This window comes from Mustelus asterias, chromosome 8 (assembly GCF_964213995.1).
Source record: "Mustelus asterias chromosome 8, sMusAst1.hap1.1, whole genome shotgun sequence".
Taxonomy (NCBI): domain Eukaryota; kingdom Metazoa; phylum Chordata; class Chondrichthyes; order Carcharhiniformes; family Triakidae; genus Mustelus; species Mustelus asterias.
In genome coordinates, this window is record NC_135808.1 from 56,433,114 (window position 1) to 56,456,080 (window position 22,967).

Below are 22,967 nucleotides of genomic sequence, written 5' to 3' on the forward strand. Positions count from 1 at the left end.
CATATTCTGTACCCTATCTTTTTCCCCGATGTTCTTTATGTTTTGCCTGTACAGCGCACAAGAAACAATACTTTTCACTCTCAGTATGACAATAATAAATAAGATCACATACTAAACTTCATACATATATCGAATTATCAGTATAAAACATATGCCACAAATCCATGGTGATTCTCCAATATGACAGGAACACAAAACATCAAAAATGGAACAAAGCATTTATTTGCCAACCAATGGAATTATTGAAACAAACAAAGTCCATTTGCTGATTAAAAATCACAATCTAACCATAATACAAATGAAACAAGCAAACATCGTGTAAATTTGTATTTACAAAACTGCAGTGAAGGAATGATCTTGCAGTAGGAATTCAACTAGCATAAACGTCAGATGATTGAATGAGGACATGATTCATAGGAAACTGGAAGTGCAAACGAATTCTATTCACTTGTGCAGCTATTTTGAATTCTGAACACACACAAACATCTATAAATTAAAGATCATAATCCTTTTGTTTCAGAGGTCGTTTTCAAAAAGGTCAAATTGCTCCAAAAAATAAAATCAGCAGATCTGTGAAGGTTTGGCAGAACTGTAAAACAGAATAAACAGCTCAAGTTTGCAGTTTGTGGGAAAAATGGCTTAGATAATGGAGAAATAAAGTGAGTGAAGCTTTAAAAAGATTCACCCTCGGAAGAACTGAAAACCAATAATGTTGCCTTCTGTTACCATAACTTTAATTTAGATTCAACACATCCCGACTCCGCAGAGTAAAATAATCCACAAAAGGTTAAAATTGTTCAGATCTCTTGAAACTAAAAGCCTTAAGGCTACATTTTATTTTGAAACTCTTAATATAAAAACAAAAAATATATATATAAAGAGACCTCAATATAGTATGTAATTCCATGTTTCTCAAGGCTTGGCTATTTGGCCTGACAGAAGAAATGTGTTTCCCAAGAGTTTTCAAATATCATGCCTCTAGGGTATCTGAACTTGGAAAAAATTGGAACTGGTTTCGCACCACATTCATGGGAAACATACTTTGGAGTTTCTGTCACCAGGTTTAATAAAGGAAAAGAGAAAAAAACATCCACTGGTTTTCACATAGATGCCAACCATAACTCAATGAAAAACATTCATTATGCCTGGACGGCTTATTGTTCAATGCCACCTGTTTTCCTGATTTGATTCACTTCAGTTACATGGATAAAGCGGATAAATGGGGACCGTTTTTCTAGAGAATAGAAGGTTGAGAGCAAGAGGACAAGAAAGTAAAATTCCATGGGGATGATCCACCATCGGTAATGAACTAAAAAAAATCAAAGATAATATCAAACTTGAAGCAAAAGGATATCATTTTGCAAGAGTGGGTGACAGATCAGAAGATTGGGCAGAATGTGGAAAACAGCAAAGAATTACTAAAGATTAATAAGGAGGTGAGAGAAAGTTAATTAGAAATACATTGGGCCAGCAAGGTGGCACAGTGGTTAACACTGCTGCCTCACCGCACCAGGGGCCCATGAGGCCCCTTATCAAATGCCTTCTGAAAATCTAAGTACAGTACGTCCACCTGCTCCCCTTTATCCCCAGCACCTGTTACTGTTTCAAAGAACACCAATAAATTGGTTAAACATGATTTAGCATGGCCAATCCACCTAAAGTTCCGGCCTTGGGTGACTGTCTATGTGGAGTTTGCACATTCTCCGTGTGCCTGCGTGGGTTTCCTCCGGGTGCTCCAGTTTCCTCCCACACTCCAAAGGTATGCAAGTTAGGTGGATTGGACATGCTAAATTTGCCTTTAGTGTCCCAAGATGTGTTGGTTAGATGGGATTAGCCATGGCAGATGTGCGGGATTACTGGGATAAGGTGGGGGAGAAGGCCTGGGTAAGATGCTCTGTCAGAGAGTTGGTGCAGACTTGATGGGCTGAATGGCCTCTTCTATGGGATTCTATGATTTTATGATAAAGACAAACAGAGTTTTGATAGATTGTTTAAAAGTTAACAAAGTAAGCGTTGACCTATAGAAAGTGAACCTTGGGAGTTAATAATGGAAAATAAGGATTTAACAGATGGATTGAATACATATTTTGCAACAGTCTTCATTAGAGAAGAAACAAGTAACCTCTCAGAAATAGCTGTAAAACAGGAATTGGAAGGGAGGGAGGAATTCAAGAAAATTACAATCACCAGCGAAGTGGTACTGAGCTAACTGGTGGAACTGAGGGCCCTAATGGATTTCATTCTTGGCTCTTAAAAGAAGAAAGAGTTGATGCATCGGATTTTATCTTCCAAAATCCCTAGATTGGGAAAAGGTTCCTTTAGATTAAGGGTGACACATTGGTTAGCACTGCTGCTTTCCAACTCCAGGGACCCAGGCTCAACTGTGGCCTTGGGTGACTGTGTGGTGTTTGCACGTTCTTCCCATGTCTACGTGGGTTTCCTCCGGGTGCTCCGGTTTTCTCCCACAGTCCAAAGGTTTGCAGGTTAGGTGGATTGGCCATGCTGAATCATGTTTAACCAATTTATTGGCGTTCTTTGAAACAGTAAGTAACAGGTGCTGGGGATAAAGGGAAACCGGTGGATGTACTGTACTTAGATTTTCAGAAGACATTTGGTAAGGGGCCTCATCAAAGGTTTTGTGGACAATAAAACTCATGGTGTAGGTGGTAACATATTGGCATGGATAGAAGATTGGCTCGCTAACGGGAAACAGAGTAGGCATAAAAGGCTCATTATCTGGTTGGCAGGATGTGACAATGAGTGTGACAGGCATCAGTATTGGAACCTCAACTCTTTATAAATTAGATTAATGATTTGCATCAAGAGACCAATGATATGGTTGCGAAATTTGCTGATGACACAAAGATAGGTAGAAAATCAAGTTGTAAAGAGGGCAGAAGGAGACTACAGGAGAATATAGACAGGTTACGTGAATGAGCACACATCTTATTAATGGATTAAAATGTGGGAATATGTGAGGTCGTCCATTTTGGCAGGATGAATAAAAAAGCAACATCATCGAATGGTGAGAGATTGCAGAGCTCTGAGGTGCAAAGATTAGTATGCAGGTGCATCAATTAGCAAAGCTAGTAGAATGTTACAGAGTATTGGTGAAAGCACATCTAGAGTACTGTGTACAGTATTGGTCTCCTTATTTAAGGAAAGATGTAAATGCATTAGAAGCAATTCAGAGAAGGTTTACTATATTAATACCTGGAATGGGCAGGTTGTCCTATGAGGAAAGGCTCAACACACTAGACTGGTGTTTACAAGAGCGTGAGAGGAGATTTGATTGAAACACACAAGACCCTGAGGGGACTCGACAGGGTGGATGTAGAAAGGACTTTTCCTCTTGTGGGAAAATCTAGAAGTAGGATTCACTGTTTCAAAGTAAGGGGTCACCTATTTAGGACAGAGATGAGGGAAAAACCTCTCCTGAGTGACTCTGGAATTCTCTTCCTCAAAGGGTGATTGAGGCAGAGTCCTTAAATATATTGAAGGCAGAGGTAGGAAGATTTTTGATAAGCAAGGGGCTAAAAGATTATCAAGGGTAGAGAAGAATGTGAAGTTGAGGTTAAAATCAGATCAGCCATGATCATATTGAATGGCGGAGCAGGTTCGAAGGGTCAAGTGGCCTACTCCTGCTCCTAAATCACATGTTCCTATGTATTCTGCTCCTAAATCATATGTTCCTATGTATTTTGAATGAGGTATTTAAAATCATGACAGATCTGGACAGTGTAGATTGGGAGCGGTTCCCACTGGTAGAAAGATTGTTAATCAGAGGGCTTAGATTTAAGGTAACTGGCAAAATAAATGAGCAATGGCAACATGATTCTGCAAGTTGTTAAGGTCTGGAATGCCCTGTCTGGGAGTATGGTGGAAGTAGCCTCAATCAAGGCATTCAAGAGGGAATGGGATTGTTATCTGAAAAGGAAGAATATGCAGGTCTGCAAGGGAATGGTAATCCATGAATAGGTCTTTCAAAGAACCAGCACACACATGATGAGCCAAATGACTTCTTCTGTGCTGTAACCATTCTGCGAATCTGTGATCTGTAAAAGTTTAAAACAAGTGGCTTTTCTCAAAGATCTATCACTTCAAAATCATACGCAAACCCAACAACCAGACCGAAGTTCCTTCTGACTACAGGACTGAAGAAGTTCAGCAGCTTCTAACAGAAGAGTTTATTTTTTTCCTCTGAATTGTCATCTTTAACTCAGCCTCTGCACTAATCAGTTCTACAATAGGCTCACCTTTCACCTGCACACAATCATCATTCACCCAATCTCATATTTTTAATTCATTCCGAAGAGGCACATTTTTCTCTGATGAGACACAGCACAGGAAGAGTGAAAGTGGCTTATTTTTGGGCTATTTACTGAAGGAAGAAAGCTATTCAATAGCAGATGGGAACTAATGGGGGAAAAACTGGACTTTTCATTAAAGGAAACCCAAACGAAAAGGGAAAGCAATAAATGGAATTGTGATCATAGGAATGAAAAACAAATCGAGTCAGGATAGGTTTAACTTTTAAATCACAAGATCTGGTGCAACGGTGCGATCTTGAAGAATAAACCGACTGCTGGCAGTCAGTGTGCAGGCTAAGCCCAATGCAAAATGCCCATTTAAGTAAACCGTGGTAAGGCATCTGAATCCCAGTTTAACTGTACCCCAGGGCTTTGCCACAAACAAGTTCAATGCGTGGGAATCATTGCTAAATTCATTTCTTTTAGTGACTCACAAGTTATTCCAGTCATGAAGTGGAAAAGATTTACAGCAACCAAGTTCTAAACCAAGGTCTGCTCCTGACATATTGGATAAATCATACGATTGGGTGCAAGTTGAAGGCAACAACCAACTCCCAAAGCTCACAACGCATTTCTGCACCATCTGTTATTTTCTATGTTACTGAAATTTTCCCACCTCATTCAACACTTCCGTCATTAGCACCTCGGTGCTGTCAAGCTTTGTGTCTATATTATGAATCTTCCGAAAATGTCAAATTTAATTAAAGATATAGAATCATGTGACGTAAATAGTGAAGACCAGAATGCTGTTGATACGAAATGAAAATAGAAAAATCTTTAAATACCCAATGGATTAGTCTGTATCTGGAGAGCGGAAACCAGGCAAGTATTTCAGGGAGGACCTATAACTGGGTTTGTCACAAGTCATGTTGATAAGAGTGTCAGGGGGGTGTTTGAGGGTCAGGAATTGCTTTTCATGTCAAGGTCAGTGGGGGGCCTATGCCATCAGGTCCCAACATAGGTTACACACAGCCAACAGCAGTACTCAGTTGTGAGCCTGTTGTCAACACTGAGGCTGGTGTGCCAGAAGATCCAATTGCTGGAGGAAGCACAGCACAAAAACTCCACAAACACCTTTTTGTGTTTTCCAGGAGGGGAAGGGACACAGTCAAAAAAACAAACTTCTAAGCACTTTCCATGACCACCAGGCATCTCAAACTATATAGGTTTGTTTCATAGCCAATGAGGTCCTTTTAAAGTACAGTCACTGCTGCAAGGTAGGAAGGCCAAGAGCATAGACAATGACAAGGAAGCAAGTTGTGGGCTTCATGCCTCTAACTGGACATCCAAAGAAAATGGTAGGAAGGGTTAAAATCAGGGAAGGCGAAAGGCCCATCAGTATTAAAAGTCAAAGACTGCAAACGTAAAACATAAGATGTTATTAGTATTTATAGAGAGAACAGACATGTAACATTTCAGGTGCTGCCCTTTATCAGAGCTAGTTGAAGGCTTACATTCAACGTATTTAAGAAATGGTACTTTACAGGATATTATATAATTCTTATGGCATAAGCAGGCAGAGCTCAGCTACTTCTCTTCTTTCCATTTATGAAAGCACATAAAGTCTGCAGAAATGTCACAAGCTCTGGATTCACGTTTCCACATTATCCCCAAGTCAATCAGAAGCCATCTTGTACCCTCTTACCTACACAACTGTCTAGTAAAGGCTAACAAATACTCATAGCTTTCGAAACAAGGTAAATGAGTTAATGGCACAAATTATCGCCATTGAGTATGATTTAGTGGTCATTACAGAGACATGGTTGCAGGATGGTCACGACTGGGAGTTAAATATCCAGAGATATCAGACTATTCAGAAGGACAGACAGGAAGGTCAGGGAGGTGGTGTAGCTCTGATATTTAAGGATGACGCAGGACGGTACTGAAAGATGATAAGATGATATAGGTTCTATGAAAAAAAGGTTGAATGCATTTGGGTGTTAATTAGATATAGTAAGTCGAAAATGTCACTGATAGGCGTAGTCTATAGGCCACCAAATAATAGCTTCACAGTGGGGTGGGCTATAAACAAAGAAATAACTGATGCATGTAAAAATGGTACAGCAATTATCATGGGGGATTTTAATCTACATGTCAGTTGGTCAAATCAGGTTGGTCAAGGCAGCCCTGAGGGGGAATTCACAGAATGAATCCGCAATAGTTTCCTCAAATAGTACGTAATAGGACCTACGAGGGAGCAAGCTATCCTAGACCTCATCCTTTGTAATGAGACAGGAATAATTATTGATCTTGCAGTTAGGGATCCTCTCGGAAAAAGCGATCACAGTATGGCTGAATTTAAAATATAGATGGAGCGTGAGAAGGTAAAATCCAATACTCGTGTCTTGTGCTTAAACAGAGGAGACTACAATGGGATGAGGGAGGAGTTGGCTAAGGTAGACTGGGAGCAAAAACTTTATGGTGGGATAATTGAGGAACAGTGGAGGACTTTCAAAGCAATCTTTCACAGTGCTCAGCAAAAGTATATACCAGTGATAAGGAAGGACTGTAGAAAAAGGGATGATCAGCCATGGATATCTAAGGAAATAAAGGAGGGTATCAAACTGAAAGAAAATGCAAACAAAGTGGCAAAGATTAGTGGGAAATTAGAGGATTAGCAAATCCTTAAAGGTCAACAGGAAGCCACAAAGGGAAAAAAGATAGATGAGAGTAAACTAGCTCAGAATATAAAAACAGTTCGCAAAAGTTTCTATAAATATATAAAACCAAAAGGGGTAGCTACAGTAAACATTGGTCCTTTAGAGGATGAGAAGGGGGATTTAATAATGGGAAATGAGGAAATGGCCGAGGCATTGAACAGGTATTTTGTGTCTGTCTTCACAATGGAAGACACAAATAACATGCCAAAAATTGATGGCAAGGAGGCTATGGCAGGTGAGGACCTAGAAACGATTATCACTAAAGAGGTAGTGTTGGGCAAGCTATTGGGGCTAAAGGTAGTCAAGTCTCCTGGCCCTGATGGAATGTATCCCAGGGTACTAAAGGAGATGGCGGGGGAAATAGCAAATGCGCTCGCAGCAATTTACCAAAATTCGCTGAATTCTGGGGGGGTTCCAGCAGATTGAAAAACAGCAAATGTGATGGCACTGTTTGAAAAAGGAGGTAAACAAAAGACTGGTAACTATAGGCCGATTAGCTTAAATTCTATAGTGGGGAAAATGCTTGAATCTATCATGAAGAAAGAAACAGAGACACATCTGGATAGAAATTGTCCCATTAGACAGATGCAGCATGGGTTCATGAAAGGCAGGTCATGTTTAACTAATTTACTGGAATTCTTTGAGGACATTATGAGCGCAGTGGACAACGGGGAACTGATGGACGTGGTGTATTTGGATTTCCAGAAGGCATTTGACAAGGTGCCACACAAAAGGCTGCTGCATAATATCAAGGTGCACTGCATTATGGGTAATATATTAGCATGGATAAAGGATTGGTTAAACAACAGAAAGCAGAGAGTGGGGATAAATGGGTGTTTTTTTGGTTGGCGATCAGTGGCTAATGGTGTGCCTCAGGGATCAGTGTTGCGACTGCAATTGCTTACAATTTACAGGATGATTTGGGATTGGGGACCAAGTGTAGTGTGTCAAAGTTCACAGGCGACACGAAGGTGAGTGGTAGACCAAAATCTGCAGAGGGAGTGAGTGGGCAAGAGTCTGGCAAATGGAGTACAATGTTGGTAAATGTGAGGTCATCCATTTTAGTAGGAATAAAAGCAAAATAGACTATTATTTAAATGGTAAAAAATTGCAGTATGCTGCTGTGCAGAGGGACCTGGGTATCCTTGTGCATGAATCGCAAAAAGTTGGTCTGCAGGTACAGCAGGTAATTAAGAGGGCAAATGGAATTTGGTCCTTTACTGCTAGAGGGAGGTGGTGTTGCAGCTGTATAAAGTGCTGGTGAGGCCACACCTGGAGTTTTGGTCTCCTTACTTGAGAAAGGATGTACTGGCACTGGAGGGGGTGCAGAGGAGATTCACTAGGTTAATTCGGTGTTGAGAGGATTGGTTTATGAGGTGAAACTGAGTAGACAGGGACTATACTCAATGGAATTTAAAAGAATGAGGGGGGATCTTATAGAAACATATAAAATTATGAAGGGAATAGATCAGGTAGAAGCGGGGAGGTTGTTTCCACTGGTGGGTGAAACTAGAACTAGGGGGCACAGCCTCAAAATAAGAGGGAGCAGATTTAGGACTGAGTTGAGGAGGAACTTCTTCACCCAAAGGTTTGTGAATCTGTGGAATTCCCTGTCCAGTGAAGCAGTTGAGGCTACCTTGTTCAATGTTTTTAAGGAGAAGATAGATCAATTTTGAACAGTAAAGGAATTAAGGGTTATGGTGGGCAGACAGGCAAGTGGAGCTGGGTCCACAAAAAGATCAGCCAGGATCTTATTGAATAGTGGAGCAAGCTCGAGGGGCCAGATGACCTATTCCTGCTCCTAGTTCTCATGTTCTTAAATGGCTAGCAGCACAAGATAAACTTTAAAAAACTTCTAATTGAAGTGCTGGACAAAGAGATGGTCCCTGGCCCCCCACAATACCTTGGGTACCTTTCCTGCAATCATGAGCCAGAGTTATTCAGACAAGTGATTGACACAGGGTAAATAACCAGCCCCCAAAAGTAAATTATATTACCAAGTGCAGACAGTTGCCTTCTTCAGGTGGAGGAAGCTTAAGGGAAGAGTTTCCTAATACCACATATTTTGGGTCATCTGTGACTCCCAAACCTGAGTGATCTTCACAAATGCTGATGAATCTACTGAGTGCATCAGTTTCTACTTCTGTCACAGGATGTTTTTGCTCTAGCCTCCTATACTTGTCTCCTTCCAAGTCTTTGCTTCCTTCATTGATTGTATAATAACACAGTCAAAGTGAATAATATTTTTATTTTCTATAATCATACATCTCTACATTGCTTGCAAATGTTCATTCAAATTTCTGTAACATTGATAGCCCTGATGAAGACTACCAATTATTTTCCAATGCGACTCCAAAGTGGTCAACCTTCTTGGCCTTTATGTGGCAATTGACTGCACCACACTCCACTATCTCCTTTCATTCACTTCCAATGGACTTCCATTGCATTGCGCCACTCCTACCTGTCTCTCAAACCATGTCCCAATATGGTTACCCCCAGTCTGTCCCATTGTTCTATCTATCACCCCCTCCTTGACTCATTAAGTTATCCTATAGTGATATCAACCCACAAGATGGGGTTGGTTTCCATAATACGTACATACAATAGTGATAAAAACCAGTTCCACCTGTAAATTAGTAATGACAATTGCCTAAGCACTATTAGGACCTGTTCAATAAATACGCAGAATTTCCTCCAGTTAACAGTGGAAGACTAAAGTTCGATGAGAAATCTGTACCCTTGCAATATTATATCTGTTCCCCACTCCTTGATCAGATAGCACAATTTGACAACCTCAATTTTCTGCTTGAGCTGAAGATAAACCAAAATGACTTACTTCCACTTCTAAGAAACTGCCCACTACTACATACTTTAACTGCAGCTAACACTGTACTTCTTTCACTTCCTAGCCAGTCTCCCAACTCCAACTTCTAGTTCTTCTCCTGCCATCATCGTCTCTCACAGTTAATCCATTCTCTCCCACCCACAGCCACTATCAATCCAAGCCTGACTGATGGACATGAGTACCACATCACCCAGTGCATCAATTTCAAAATCCTGAACCTCATGCACAAATACCTGCATGATGTTGTTCCCTCTTCCACTCTGAGGCCAGGGTTAGAGTAGTGAAAGGCTTGGAATACAACAAAGCATCCCACCTTCTTCAACTATTGTCTATATCCTTATCTCTGGAAGACAATCCCCAAACCTCCTATCTGGCTTCTGCTTGCTCCATTCTTAGTTGTCTTCTCTTCAGCTATCTCCTGAGCCACACTTCAAATCACTTCTTTTAACTCTCCTACTTATTCTTGGTGCCCTACTTTCACTTCTTGAAGCATCCTGAGATTTTTTTTCCACATTAAACTATGATGTAGAACTAAAACTAAATGCACGATTGTTTGCCACCACAGACAAAATGGTTGCCTTAATATGTGAATAAATTAAAATAAAGATGAAAAACTTTAAGGCAGCCATTTGCTTTTCGTAGTCGAGATCAACGAACTAGTTTTCATAATACATTATAGGAAACAGATTGAGAACAGCCAAGCTTCAAAAAAACACCAACTCCAACAATAATAACATGCATACATGCTGTCATGAGATAAAATTACCTGTAGTTGTCTGTAGTAAATTTTTCAGTTGTTTCCTGAAAGCCTCCAGCTCCATTTTCTTCAGAAAATCCCAAAAGATGTCTACTGTGGGTGGCAGAACCAGCACTGGACTGCAGTGCACTAGAATTTCTCTCCCAAATACTAAATAAAAACACAGAAAAAGTTACTTTTGAAATGGATTATCACATTTATGTATATTGTGCCTGATATGTTTGAAGACATTTTGTTCTGCAAATTTGTTTTCAATTAATTTCACACTCAAATGATGAGAGATGGTGGCTTCATTGAATGAAACATCCGATTTATCATCAGGATCAAACACTCCCCACATACAGCCCATGACTATTGCAGGTTCAGTCCCACTACACCCACATTCGCACAATAACTTAAAAGGGATGCTTAAACCTCACCTTCAGATCTCCATCAGCGACTGCACCAACATAGATCTGCCACCCTGCACGCTTAGCTGAATTAGATCATCAAATGCTGACTATTACTGTTGATTTTGTGTGGCAAAGTTGTGTGCACAGGGAATTCAGTTCAAGCTGCTGAAATCCATTTCACTTCACACCCATAAAATCAGAGATTATTGAATCTGAGCTGGAATTAAATGTAGGTCTAATCACTGTCCAATGACAATGATCATGATGGGTCAGTTACACAGCACCAATTTTTCCATGCTGTAACAAATTTGAGTCTGCAGTAACGAGTTCCTCTCCTTCATAAACCAATTTCAAAGCAAGGGAGAAGCGTTGCCAAAGTCCAAGTGCCAGCAAAATGCCAATGTAAAAATGATTGGCCTGTCAGGATAGGCCTTCACAAAGATTAAAAGTAGAAGGAAGATGGAACAGCACTGCTGACACAAGGAGCTGCATTTTGGAAGCTAAATGGCTTTACACACTGCAGCCAACATGGTGTCAATGGTGTGGGAAGATTTTCTGTTCACAAACTCTTACCTGACACCAAATCCGAACTACATTTGCAATGCAGCACAGTGACATAACATGTGCAGTATAATTTTCCAAAAAGACACTGCACCACTCCACTTGATTTTTTTTTGTTGCAACATCCAACTAAAAAAACAACTTAATATTCAAGAGGCATCATGCATGGAACATGACTGGGAGAGATTCATTGTCAACAATAAAGGGCAATCACCATTGAACATATGTTATGCAAGAAAGGCTGAGTAGAGACAGAGAACTGGACACTAGTATTGAAAATTTCAGTGCAATATCATAAATATTCTACCATTTGTGATGTAGATATGATGTATAGAAACTAGCTTTGTTCATATTGCTGAATATTTCTTCAAGCTTGTGATTCCATTGCTAAAAACAAAGGTTTTATTCCACATAAATGCTAATTTTGAAGATTTACATTCAATGTCATGATTATAACATTGGAAATGTCACAGTCACGTGTGATTTGAGATGCCAGGTTAATTATGACATCACATGTGCTAGTTAACAAGAGGATGTAAAAATAATTCATCGTCATATCAGGGGCTTGAGTTGTGGAGAGGCCAGAAAGCTGGGATTGTTCTCCTGAGGAGGAAGTATTTAATATAATTATTCAAAATTATCCAAGCTTGTTTTGGGTGAACAAACTGTCATTGGCAGGAATGATGGCATCCAGAAGACAGATTTAAGATAAATGGCAGAAGAACCAGAGGAGAGATGAGGAGATGTTTTAGACATACAGCAAACACATCAAAAAGGATACTGGAAGTAGATTCAATGGTAATTTGCAAAAAGAAACCTTTGGGAAAAAAGATGAGAAACAACTTTGATAACTATTTCAAAGAGCCAGCACATGCACAAGAGGCTGAATAGACATGATCCATTGATCACAAAGCCCCCACAACAAGGGATGGATGGGGCTGTTTTCATTCATGCCAGAACCATGAGGAGGCTAGTCAAAGAAGATGGGGACAAACTGCTCTCAGCGATGCAAGGGTTGAGAACCAGATGACACCAACTGAAGAGTAAAAGAACCAACGGCGACATGCAGAAAACCATTTTTACACAACTATTGGTTGGGATCTGGAATGCATTGCCTGATTGTGATCAAGGCAGATTCAATCATGGGGAAAAGGCAGAGAAGAGGGACTAGCAAGTTACTCTTGAAGAGAGCTGCCATGAACATGATAAGACGAATGGTCTCCCTCTGTGCGGTAAGCATTTTATGATTTGTTTGCTCACATTATCCATAACACTTAATAATTTTATGGAAATTAAGTCCTCTCTCAATGCCCTGAGATTCATTGAACAAATCAAATTTTGCAGCCCCATATAATTTATCAGTTTGCATCGTTCTCTCTGTTCAAAATATTCTCCAGTACAACAATATTATTGTATGATTGTTGCCAAAAAATCCAATTTCCAATTTCTCCATTACTCAAAAATGAAAACCAGCTAAAATTACATGCTTTAATTTCCTGAAGATGCATTTCAATCTTGCTGGCACAACTTCAGATTGATTTGGTATTTGCACTCCATAGTTCATTCAGTAAAGTGATATACTGCAGTGCAACATCCCGTGACCTTAACTCTACAACACAATGACATGTCCATTTTCTTTAAAATCATTGTAATATTTAGTATTTTCTGCTTTTTTCAATACTTGCAAATATTTTCAATTGATAATTCGAAGTTGTTTCCACAATGAACATGCACCTTTCTACAGTCAGTGGCACTGCGTATTTAAACACAGATTTGAAACAGTGCCCTTACTGTAACATGAATTAACAGTTTTACGAATTCAAATTATCTGCCTTGTTGGCCATCGTACACAAATAAGATAACTTAAAATCATGGAACCATTACGACACGAGGCCATTCAGCCCATCATTTCTGTGTCGGTTGTTTCAGAGCAATTCTGTTCTTCCCATTGCTTTGCCCTTTCTAAAAGCCCAGCAATTTTGACCTGTTCAGATGCTGATCCAATTCCCTTTTGAAGATCACAATTGAATCAGTGCCTACCACACCACCAGAGTGAGGCAGTGCATTCCAAATCATAACCACTCACTGCATAAGCAAGCTTTCCCTCGGGCCTTTATTGGTTCTTTTGCCATTCAGCTTAAATTAGTATCATAGAATCATAGAAAGTTTATGGCACTGAAAGAAGCCACTTGGCCTATTGTGTCTGCACCAGATGAGAAATGTGCCATCCAGCTTAATCCCACATTCCAGCATTTGATCTGTAGCCCTGCATGTTACGGCACTCGAAGTGCATATCCAGACATCTTTTCCATGTGTTTTGGATTTCTGCATCTATTACCCTTTCAGGCAGAGAGTTCGAGACTGCCCCAAAACCATCAGGATAAAAAATGCTTTTCCTCATCTCTCTACCAATCACTTGAAATCTATGCCCCCAAGACGCTGCACTTTCTTCCCATCTACTCCAGCCAGGCCCCTCACAATTTTGTACATCTCAATCAAATCTCCCCTCAGCCTCCTCTGTCAAGGATAACAGCCCCAACCTGTCCAACTTTCCTCATAGCTGCAATTTTCCAATCCTGGCAACATTCCCATATTTCTCCACTGTCCCTCTTTAATGCAATTACATCCTTTATGCAACCAGCTCACCAGAACTGCACACAGTACTCAAGTTGCAGCCTAACTAATATTCATATAGTTCCAATACAACCTCGCTGCGCTTATATTCTATGCCTCAGCTAAGAAATCAAAGGATTCCATATTATTCTTGACCAGCTTATCAACCTGCCCTACTACCTCAGGAATCGGTGGACATTCACTCTCAAGTCCCTCACTTCCTCTACACCCCTCAGTATCCTTACATTTATTGTATAATCCTTTGCCTTGTTTGACCTCTCCAAATGCATCACCTCACACTTCTCTGGGTTGAATTTTATATGCCACTTCTCTGCCCACCCAACCAGCCTACTGATATCTTCCTGAAGTCTTCAGCAATCTACGTCAATATTAATCGCACAGCCAATTTTTGTGTTATCTGGTGTACTCTCTCGTTCTCAACCCTTCCACCAATGGGCGCAGGTTTTCTCACCCTGTTCATGCCCCTCATGATTTTCAATACCTCAATTAAATCTCTGCTCAACCTCCCCTTCTCCAAGGAGAACAACACAAGCTTCACCAATCTATCCAGTAACAGAAGCCTCTCATCCCTTGAAGCATTCGCATAATTCTTCTCTGCATTCTTTCTACATCTTTCACATCCTTCCTAAAGTGAAGTGCCCAGACTTGAATACAATACTCCAGTTGAAGCCAAACCAGCATTTTATAAAGGTTCATCATAATTTGTTAGCTTCTGTATTCTGCGCTTCGAATTATAAAGGCCAGGATCTTGAATGCATGTTTAGCCAACTTTCTCAACTTGCCTTACCACCTTCAATAATTTTCACACGTATTCCAGATGTCTCTGTTGTTGCACCCTTCAGTTTATATTGCCTCTCCTCATTCATAAAAAAATTCATCCTACACACTTCACTGTATTACATTTTGTCTGCCTTGTCACCCTTTTTCCACCAGCCTATGACCATAGGATGTAGCAGCAGAAGTAGGCCATTCAGCCTATTGAGTCTACTCCACCATTGAATGAGATCTTGACTAATCTGATATGATAGTCCTCAACTCCACTTTCCCACCTTCTCCCCATAACCCTCGATTTCCTTACTGACTGAAAATCTGTTTACCTCAGCCTCCACAGCCCTCTACAGTAAAGAATTTCAAAGATTCAGTACCCTCTGAGAGAAGCAATTCCTCCTCATCTCTATCTTAAGGGGCAACCCCTTACTCTGAGATTATGCCCTCTGGTTCTGGTCTCTCCCACAAGGGGAAACACCCTTCTTCCCTGCCGCCACCTTACTTTTGAATGGACCCACCTCACATTAAGTTGATCTCTGCACCCTAGCTATGACTGTAACACTGCACTCTCTCCGTTCCTTCCCTATGTACAGTATGCTTTGTCTGTTTAGCATGCAAAACACAATACTTTTCACTGTATACTAATACATGTGACAATAATAAATCAAATCAAAACACCCTCTCAGCACCCTGTCAAGCCTCCTGAGAATCCTATACGTTTCAATGAGGTCACCCCTCATTCTTCTAAACTCCAAAGAGTAGAGGCCCAACTTGCACAACATCTCCTCCCAAGAAAATCCCTCCGTACCGAGGATCAACCAAGTGAACCTTCTCTGGACTGCCTCCATCGTCAGTATACCTTTCCTTAGATGAGGGGACCAAAACTGTTCATAATATTCCAGATGTGGTCTAACTGCCTTGTATAGTTTCAGGAAGAACATAGAACAGTACAGCACAGAACAGGCCCTTCGGCCCACGATGTTGTGCCGAGCTTTTTCTGAAACCAAGATCAAGCTATCCCACTCCCTATCATCCTGGTGTGCTCCATGTGCCTATCCAATAACTGCTTAAATGTTCCTAAAGTGTCTGACTCCACTATCACTGCAGGCAGTCCATTCCACACCCCAACCACTCTCTGCGTAAAGAACCTACCTCTGATATCCTTCCTATATCTCCCACCACGAACCCTATAGTTATGCCCCCTTGTAATAGCTCCATCCACCCGACGAAATAGTCTTTGAACATTCACTCTATATCATTCTCTATATCACTTCATCATTTTATAAACCTCTGTTAAGTCTCCCCTCAACCTCCTCCGCTCCAGAGAGAACAGCCCTAGCTCCCTCAACCTTTCCTCATGAGACCTACCCTCCAAACCAGGCAGCATCCTGGTAAATCTCCTCTGCACTCTTTCCAGCGCTTCCACATCCTTCTTATAGTGAGGTGACCAGAACTGCACACAATATTCCAAATGTGGTCTCACCAAGGTCCTGTACAGTTGCAGCATAACCCCACGGCTCTTAAACTCCAACCCCCTGTTAATAAAAGCTAACACACTATAGGCCTTCTTCACAGCTCTACCCACTTGAGTGGCAACCTTTAGAGATCTGTGGATATGGACCCCAAGATCTCTCTGTTCCTCCACAGTCTTCAGAACCCTACCTTTGACCCTGTAATCCACATTTAAATTAGTCCTACCAAAATGAATCACCTCGCATTTATCAGGGTTAAACTCCATTTGCCATTTTTCAGCCCAGCTTTGCATCCTATCTATGTCTCTTTGCAGCCTACAACAGCCCTCCACCTCATCCACTACTCCACCAATCTTGGTGTCATCAGCAAATTTACTGATCCACCCTTCAGCCCCCTCCTCTAAGTCATTCATAAAAATCACAAAGAGCAGAGGACCAAGCACTGATCCCTGTGGCACTCCACTAGCAACCTGCCTCCAATCCGAAAATTTTCCATCCACCACCACCCTCTGTCTTTGATCAGATAGCCAGTTACCTATCCAATCGGCCAACTTTCCCTCTATCCCACACCTCCTTACTTTCATCATAAGCCGACCATGGGGGACCTTATCAAACGCCTTACTAAAATCCATGTATATGACATCAACTGCCCTACCTTCATCAACACACTTAGTTACCTCCTCAAAAAATTCAATCAAATTTGTGAGGCACGACTTGCCCTTCACGAATCCGTGCTGACTATCCCGGATTAATCCGCATCTTTCTAAATGGTCGTAAATCCCATCTCTAAGGACCTTTTCCATCAATTTACCAACCACCGAAGTAAGACTAACCGGTCTATAATTACCAGGGTCATTTCTATTCCCTTTCTTAAACAGAGGAACAACATTCGCCACTCTCCAGTCCTCTGGCACCATCCACGTGGACAGTGAGGACCCAAAGATCAAAGCCAAAGGCTCTGCAATCTCATTCCAGATTTTTATACTCCACTGCCTTTGAACTAAAGGCCATTCTTTGCCTTCCCTATTGCATGCTAGCTTTTTGTGATTTATGCACGGTGACTCCCAAATCCCACTTTGCTGAACTTTCTGTAGTCTTTCTCTATTTAAGTAACATTCAGCACCTTTATTCCTTCTACCAAAGTGCACAACTTCATATTTTCCTGCATCATATTCCATCTGCCAAATTTTTGCCCACTCACTTAATCTGTCTATATCCCTCTGTGGACTCCTTGCATCACCCTCACCACTATTTCCATCTATTTTTGTGTCATCTGCAAACTTGACAATAGTACATTCACTTCCCTCGTCCAAGTCATTAATATGTTGTAACTAAGTGTGGCCCCAGCACGGATCCCTGTGACACTCCACTAATTACAGGTTGCCATCCTGAAAATGCTCCTCTTAAACCAACTCTCGATCTTCTATTCGATAGCCAATTCTCTATCTATTCTAATGTACTACCTCCAACACAATAGGCTCTTATTAAGCAACCTTGCTGTGCTAACTTTTGAAAGACATTTTGAAATCCAAGTATCTTACATACACTGGTTTCCCTTTGTCAATCTTGCTCATTCGTTACCATCTCAAAGAATTATAATAAGTTTGCCAGGCATGATTTCCCCTTCATGAAGCCATGCTGACTCTGCTATGCTCTACTCGTGTCCATCACTATGCTCCTCAATGTTCACAGTACTGCCAAGTTTTCCTTCATCTGCAAATTTTAAAATTTATAAAGTGTGAGGAAGAGAATAACAGGACCGCTAATTAGTATTAACAACAAGAAAAAAACAACATTAAACACAAAAAAATTGGATGATGATACAATACTCCTTCACTCTCCCCTTAGGTTAACAATTACACACAAATTTTAAGATTAACATGGATCACAAAGTACATCTTAAGTTATGATGGTCTCATTAACACACAAAGTCCTTTTTAAGCACGCAAGATGACTGTGGTAAGACACACTCCTCTCTAAATCCAAATAACGTCTGTGGACTTCTCCTCAAAATTCCCCCAAATGGTTCTCATACCGTGAGCCACCATGTTTCCCTGAACTCCGTCCGGCTTTCGTAAGACCATAAGACATAGGAGCAGAATTAGGCCACTCAGCCCATCGAGTCTGCTCCGCCACACAATCATGGCTGATACTTTTCTCATCCCCATTCTCCTGCCTTTTCCCCAAACCCCTGATCCCCTTATTAATCAGCAACCTACGTAACTCGGTCTTAAAGACACTCAGTGACCTGGCCTCCACAGCCGTGGCAAAGAGTTCCACAGATTCACCACTCTCTGGCTGAAGAAATTCCTCCTCATCTGTTTTAAACGATCGTTCCTTTAGCCTGAGGTTGCGCCCTCTGGTTCTAGTTTTTCTCTCTAATCCTCTCCATGTCCACTCAGTCCAGGCCTCGCAGTATCCTTTAAGTCTCAATAAGATTCCCCTCCTAACCCTTTAACTCCAATGAGTACAGACCCAGAGTCCTCAACTGTTCCTCATATGACAAGCTCTTCAATTCCAGGGATCATTCTTGTGAACCTCCTCTGGACCCTTTCCAAGGCCAGCACATCCTTCCTTAGATACGGGGCCCAAAATTGCTCACAATATTCCAAATGGGGTCTGACCAGGGCCTTACACAGCGTAAGTACATCCCTGCTCTTGTTCGCGACATGAATGCTAACATTGCATTTGCCTTCCTAACTGCCAACTGAAACTGCACATTAACCTTAAGAGAATCTTGAACAATGACTCCCAAGTCCCTTTGTGTTTCTGATTTCCTAAGCATTTCCCCATTTAGAAAATAGTCTATGCCTCCAGTCCTTCTTCCCATGTGCATAACCTCATACTTTTCCACATTGTATTCCATCTGCCACTTCTTTGCCCACTCTCCTAATCTGTCCAAGTCCTTCTGCCCTGCTTCCTCAATACTACCTGTCCCTCTACATATCTTTGTATCATCTGTAAACTTAGCAACAGTGCCTTCAGTTCCTTCCTCCAAATCGTTAATTTATATTGTGAAAAGTTGTGGTCCCAGCACTGACCCCTGAGGCACACCACTACTCACTGGCTGCTATCCTGAGAAAGACCCCTTTATCCCACTCTCTGCCTTCTGCCAGTCAGCCAATCCTCTATCCATGTCAGGATCTTACCCTTAACACCATGGGCTCTTAACTTATTTAACTATCTCTTATGCGACACCTTGTCAAAGGCCTTCTGGAAATCTAAATAAATCACGCCCACTGGCTCTCCTTTATCCAACTTCCTTGTTACCTCCTCAAAGAACTTCCACATGAGTGGTTTCAAATTCCGCTTTCCAAAGTCACACTTTCAAATCTTCTTTCACATTATGCTTTCCCTCCACTGCTTCCTTCGAGGTTTTGCTTTCAGGTTTTACCTTTTCCTTCAGGTTTGCTTTGTCTTAAATGCTTTTACACAAACTCCAGATGTCCAGCCACTGATTTCCACAATTACTTCAAATAACGTCTCCCAAACTGTGGTAATTTCTCACAAACCTGAGCACTACTTTCTGGCCTCTCATGATCCAGTGCCTTTTCAACTCTCTGACATTACTGACATTGGTTCCACCTGCTCTCCAAAGCCTTCACTGAAAATATAATTTCTAGTTTACTAATTAAGACTAAAGGAGAACTTCAGCATCTCCTCAATGAAGGGAGGCAGAGGCATAGTGGTATTGTCAGTGGACTGGTAATCCAAAGACCCTGAGTAACGCTCTGGGACCCTTGTCTGAGTAAAACAGTGAGAATAGTGAAGCCAAAGGCAAGTAGCAATAAACTAACTTGTTGCAATTCTTGTAGGATTCAAGTGTGGACAAATTGCACCTCAACTTGAAAGTAACAACACAACCACAAAGTCAGACGTGCATCTAGTTCTGGATCAGAGCAGCGAAAGACATTTGCAGAAAGTAGCCCTACACAACGAGGGTTTTACACCTGAGGAAGGGTAACTTCAACATCTCATGCTGTCTGCTGGATTTTCTTCAGAATATGGCCTTTTACAAAACAAGTCAAGAAAAGGGGAAAAAAACTATCCCAATGTCAAAAATTCCCACAAGTGTTTACATGTACGTACAGAGAGCCAAATCCTGCCTGCAGAATACAATTCACAACCAGGCAATATTAACAATGGTCTTAACTGTACTTCAAAGTCATCATTCACTATTCTGCATGCATCAGGCTGGTACTGCAATCCAAGAGAGGAGTGGATCATGACATGAGATTTTCAGAAAACATTTCGTTAACCTTTGAGAGATTTACGTGCGAAACACAGAATTTTAGAATCAAGGAGAGAATTGCAGATAACCAACTGGAATACCAACTAAGGAATACAATGCAGCCAGGGCGCTTGTTGTAACTGAATCATCTTCACTGAGATGTCAGCCATCAATTCTAGGATTATTATGTGCACTGTGATGAGCAGCTAATCGCCTCAATGCTGTTCCAAGAACAGCCATATAATACAAAATACAAGAAAGAGCCAATTATAAAACATTACTGATATCAAACATGAAGTACTGTTTACAGTTTGGGTCATGCTATTTAGTGAATACATAAACAATGGAAAGGATCCAAATCAAGTTTTTAAATGGTTGGCCGCTTTTTGGGAAATTACACAGAATAGTACGAGGTCAAGGAAAGACAAGCAAATTTAAAAAAAATCTTACTAATGTGAATATTAGAGATGCAAGAAGATGGACGTGCAAAGTCAGAGAAAAAAATAACTGAGAAAGCGATAAACCAAAAGCAATTTAACCTGCAACTTAACTCTCAATAGATGCTGCTTTTTGTAAAAATGAATACTCACCCAAAAGATCAAAAATGAACAAGTTGCTTATTTAAAGAGAGCTTTTGGTTTTCATGTATTTGCAAAGACTGGTAGCAATTTTCCAGTTTTGTTTACTCTTGATTTTTTTGCTTGTGTTTCCGATGTCTCCAAGGTGAACTTGACTTATCTACTTATTTTAAAATTTTATCTGTGTCCTGATAGCTACATAAAAGATAGCATGGACTCATCAAATTTTAACATTTCTGCAATTGGTTCAACCCCAATGCCGCTGCAAGGATCCCCTGTGATGCAATGTGGCAAAACATTATTCTTGTTTCAGGCTCAACTGCAAATAAATCTGATAAACATTTACAGGAAAAGCAAACTTCTTTGCCAGTTAATAATTCTAAGTCACTTCCATGGTCTTCTGTCCTGACCAACTGCATAATTGTCTAACATTGTGAACATGCTGAGAAAATTTCAGATAGATTCAAGCCAAAGATTCAATGATTGCACGGGAAAGCAGGCAGATAAAGACTCAAGGAGAAGAAAGAGACCAGAAACAAGTAAGACTTCAACAACTAGCTATTAAATTTGCTGGGCTGCCAATAGATACATATACAGACTAACCAACAATTATCTGTAATTAGTGTGGGGTTCCAACCTCAAAGCAGCTGTCCAACAATCAGCCAACTAATTGTTATAACATATCAAGCTGGGACACAATTTCTGTGCAGAAATTCTGTCCAGGTTTTTTTTAACCTTTTAAGTACCAGAACAGAATGCAAGGAGCTAATACTGTGGTATAATTTGGGCAAATTTTTCACAGTGTTTTGTGTAATACTGTACAACGTTGCAAGAGCAATGACAACTTAGCAAGAGCAATGATAATCTCAGTACTTTAGATCACGAAATGGAACTTAAATCTACACTTGTTGGTTTGTCAGCTGTGGCCCAGTCTCACCTGAGTCACAGAGTTTAAGCCCCACTCCAGGACTTCATTGCAAAATTCAAAGCTGACATTGCAGTGCAGTACTGTCATTTTGCAGATTAGAACTTGAACCAAGACCTCACCCACCCCCTCAGTTGGATGCAAAGGATCCCCTCGCACTATCCTGAAGAGGAGCAGGGGAGCTATCCCCAGTGTCTGGACCAATCATTATCCCTCAATCAACATTACAAGAACAGATTGTTTGGACTTTTGTTCATGAGAGCTCACTGCATATAAACATAACAATAGCTGCACTTGGAAAATATTTTATTGGCTTTGGTACATCTAGTGGTTGTGAAATGCAAATTCTTTCTTTCGGGGCAGGGAGGGAGATCAGGGTTGCAATGTGGAGAAATTACAACAAATGAAAACTCAAGCTATTGGAATTTATTCATACTTCCAACACCCATCCCTCGAATTGAGGTGAAGAGGGGAATGGAACAGAAATGATGTACATTTATAATTAGGAACTAATAATTTGGATGTGGCAAGGTCATCTTTTGTTGCACTACCAGACAACCAAATTAGCAAGTTTGATTGCAAACCTAAACCTGGATCAACCTCTTCAAACTTGCCATAAATACCTTCTCAGTCAGCACTTGGATAAGTCACTGGTTCGATTCCTATCACATTAAAGAATTGAGGAACATGAGTTTAGATTTGGAGTACGAAAGTAACATGAAACATCAATAGGTACTGCAACAGTCCGGAGTCAGCAGCCTTCTCAACTTTCCATCAAAACCTAATGATTGGTAAAGTCTGACTCAGGTTCTGAGAAATGGATGAAAATTGGAA

At 40.8% G+C, this 22,967-nt stretch overlaps 1 protein-coding gene across 1 annotated transcript in view; it reads right to left on the reverse strand.

Annotated features, from left to right (window-relative positions):
- Positions 1 to 22,967, reverse strand: part of atf6 (activating transcription factor 6) — a 349,485-nt gene that overhangs the window by 220,109 nt on the left and 106,409 nt on the right. The window contains exon 10 of the mRNA XM_078218025.1: positions 10,582 to 10,722. Coding sequence (XP_078074151.1) covers positions 10,582 to 10,722 — 141 coding nt within the window. The remainder of the gene's footprint in view (positions 1 to 10,581; positions 10,723 to 22,967) is intronic.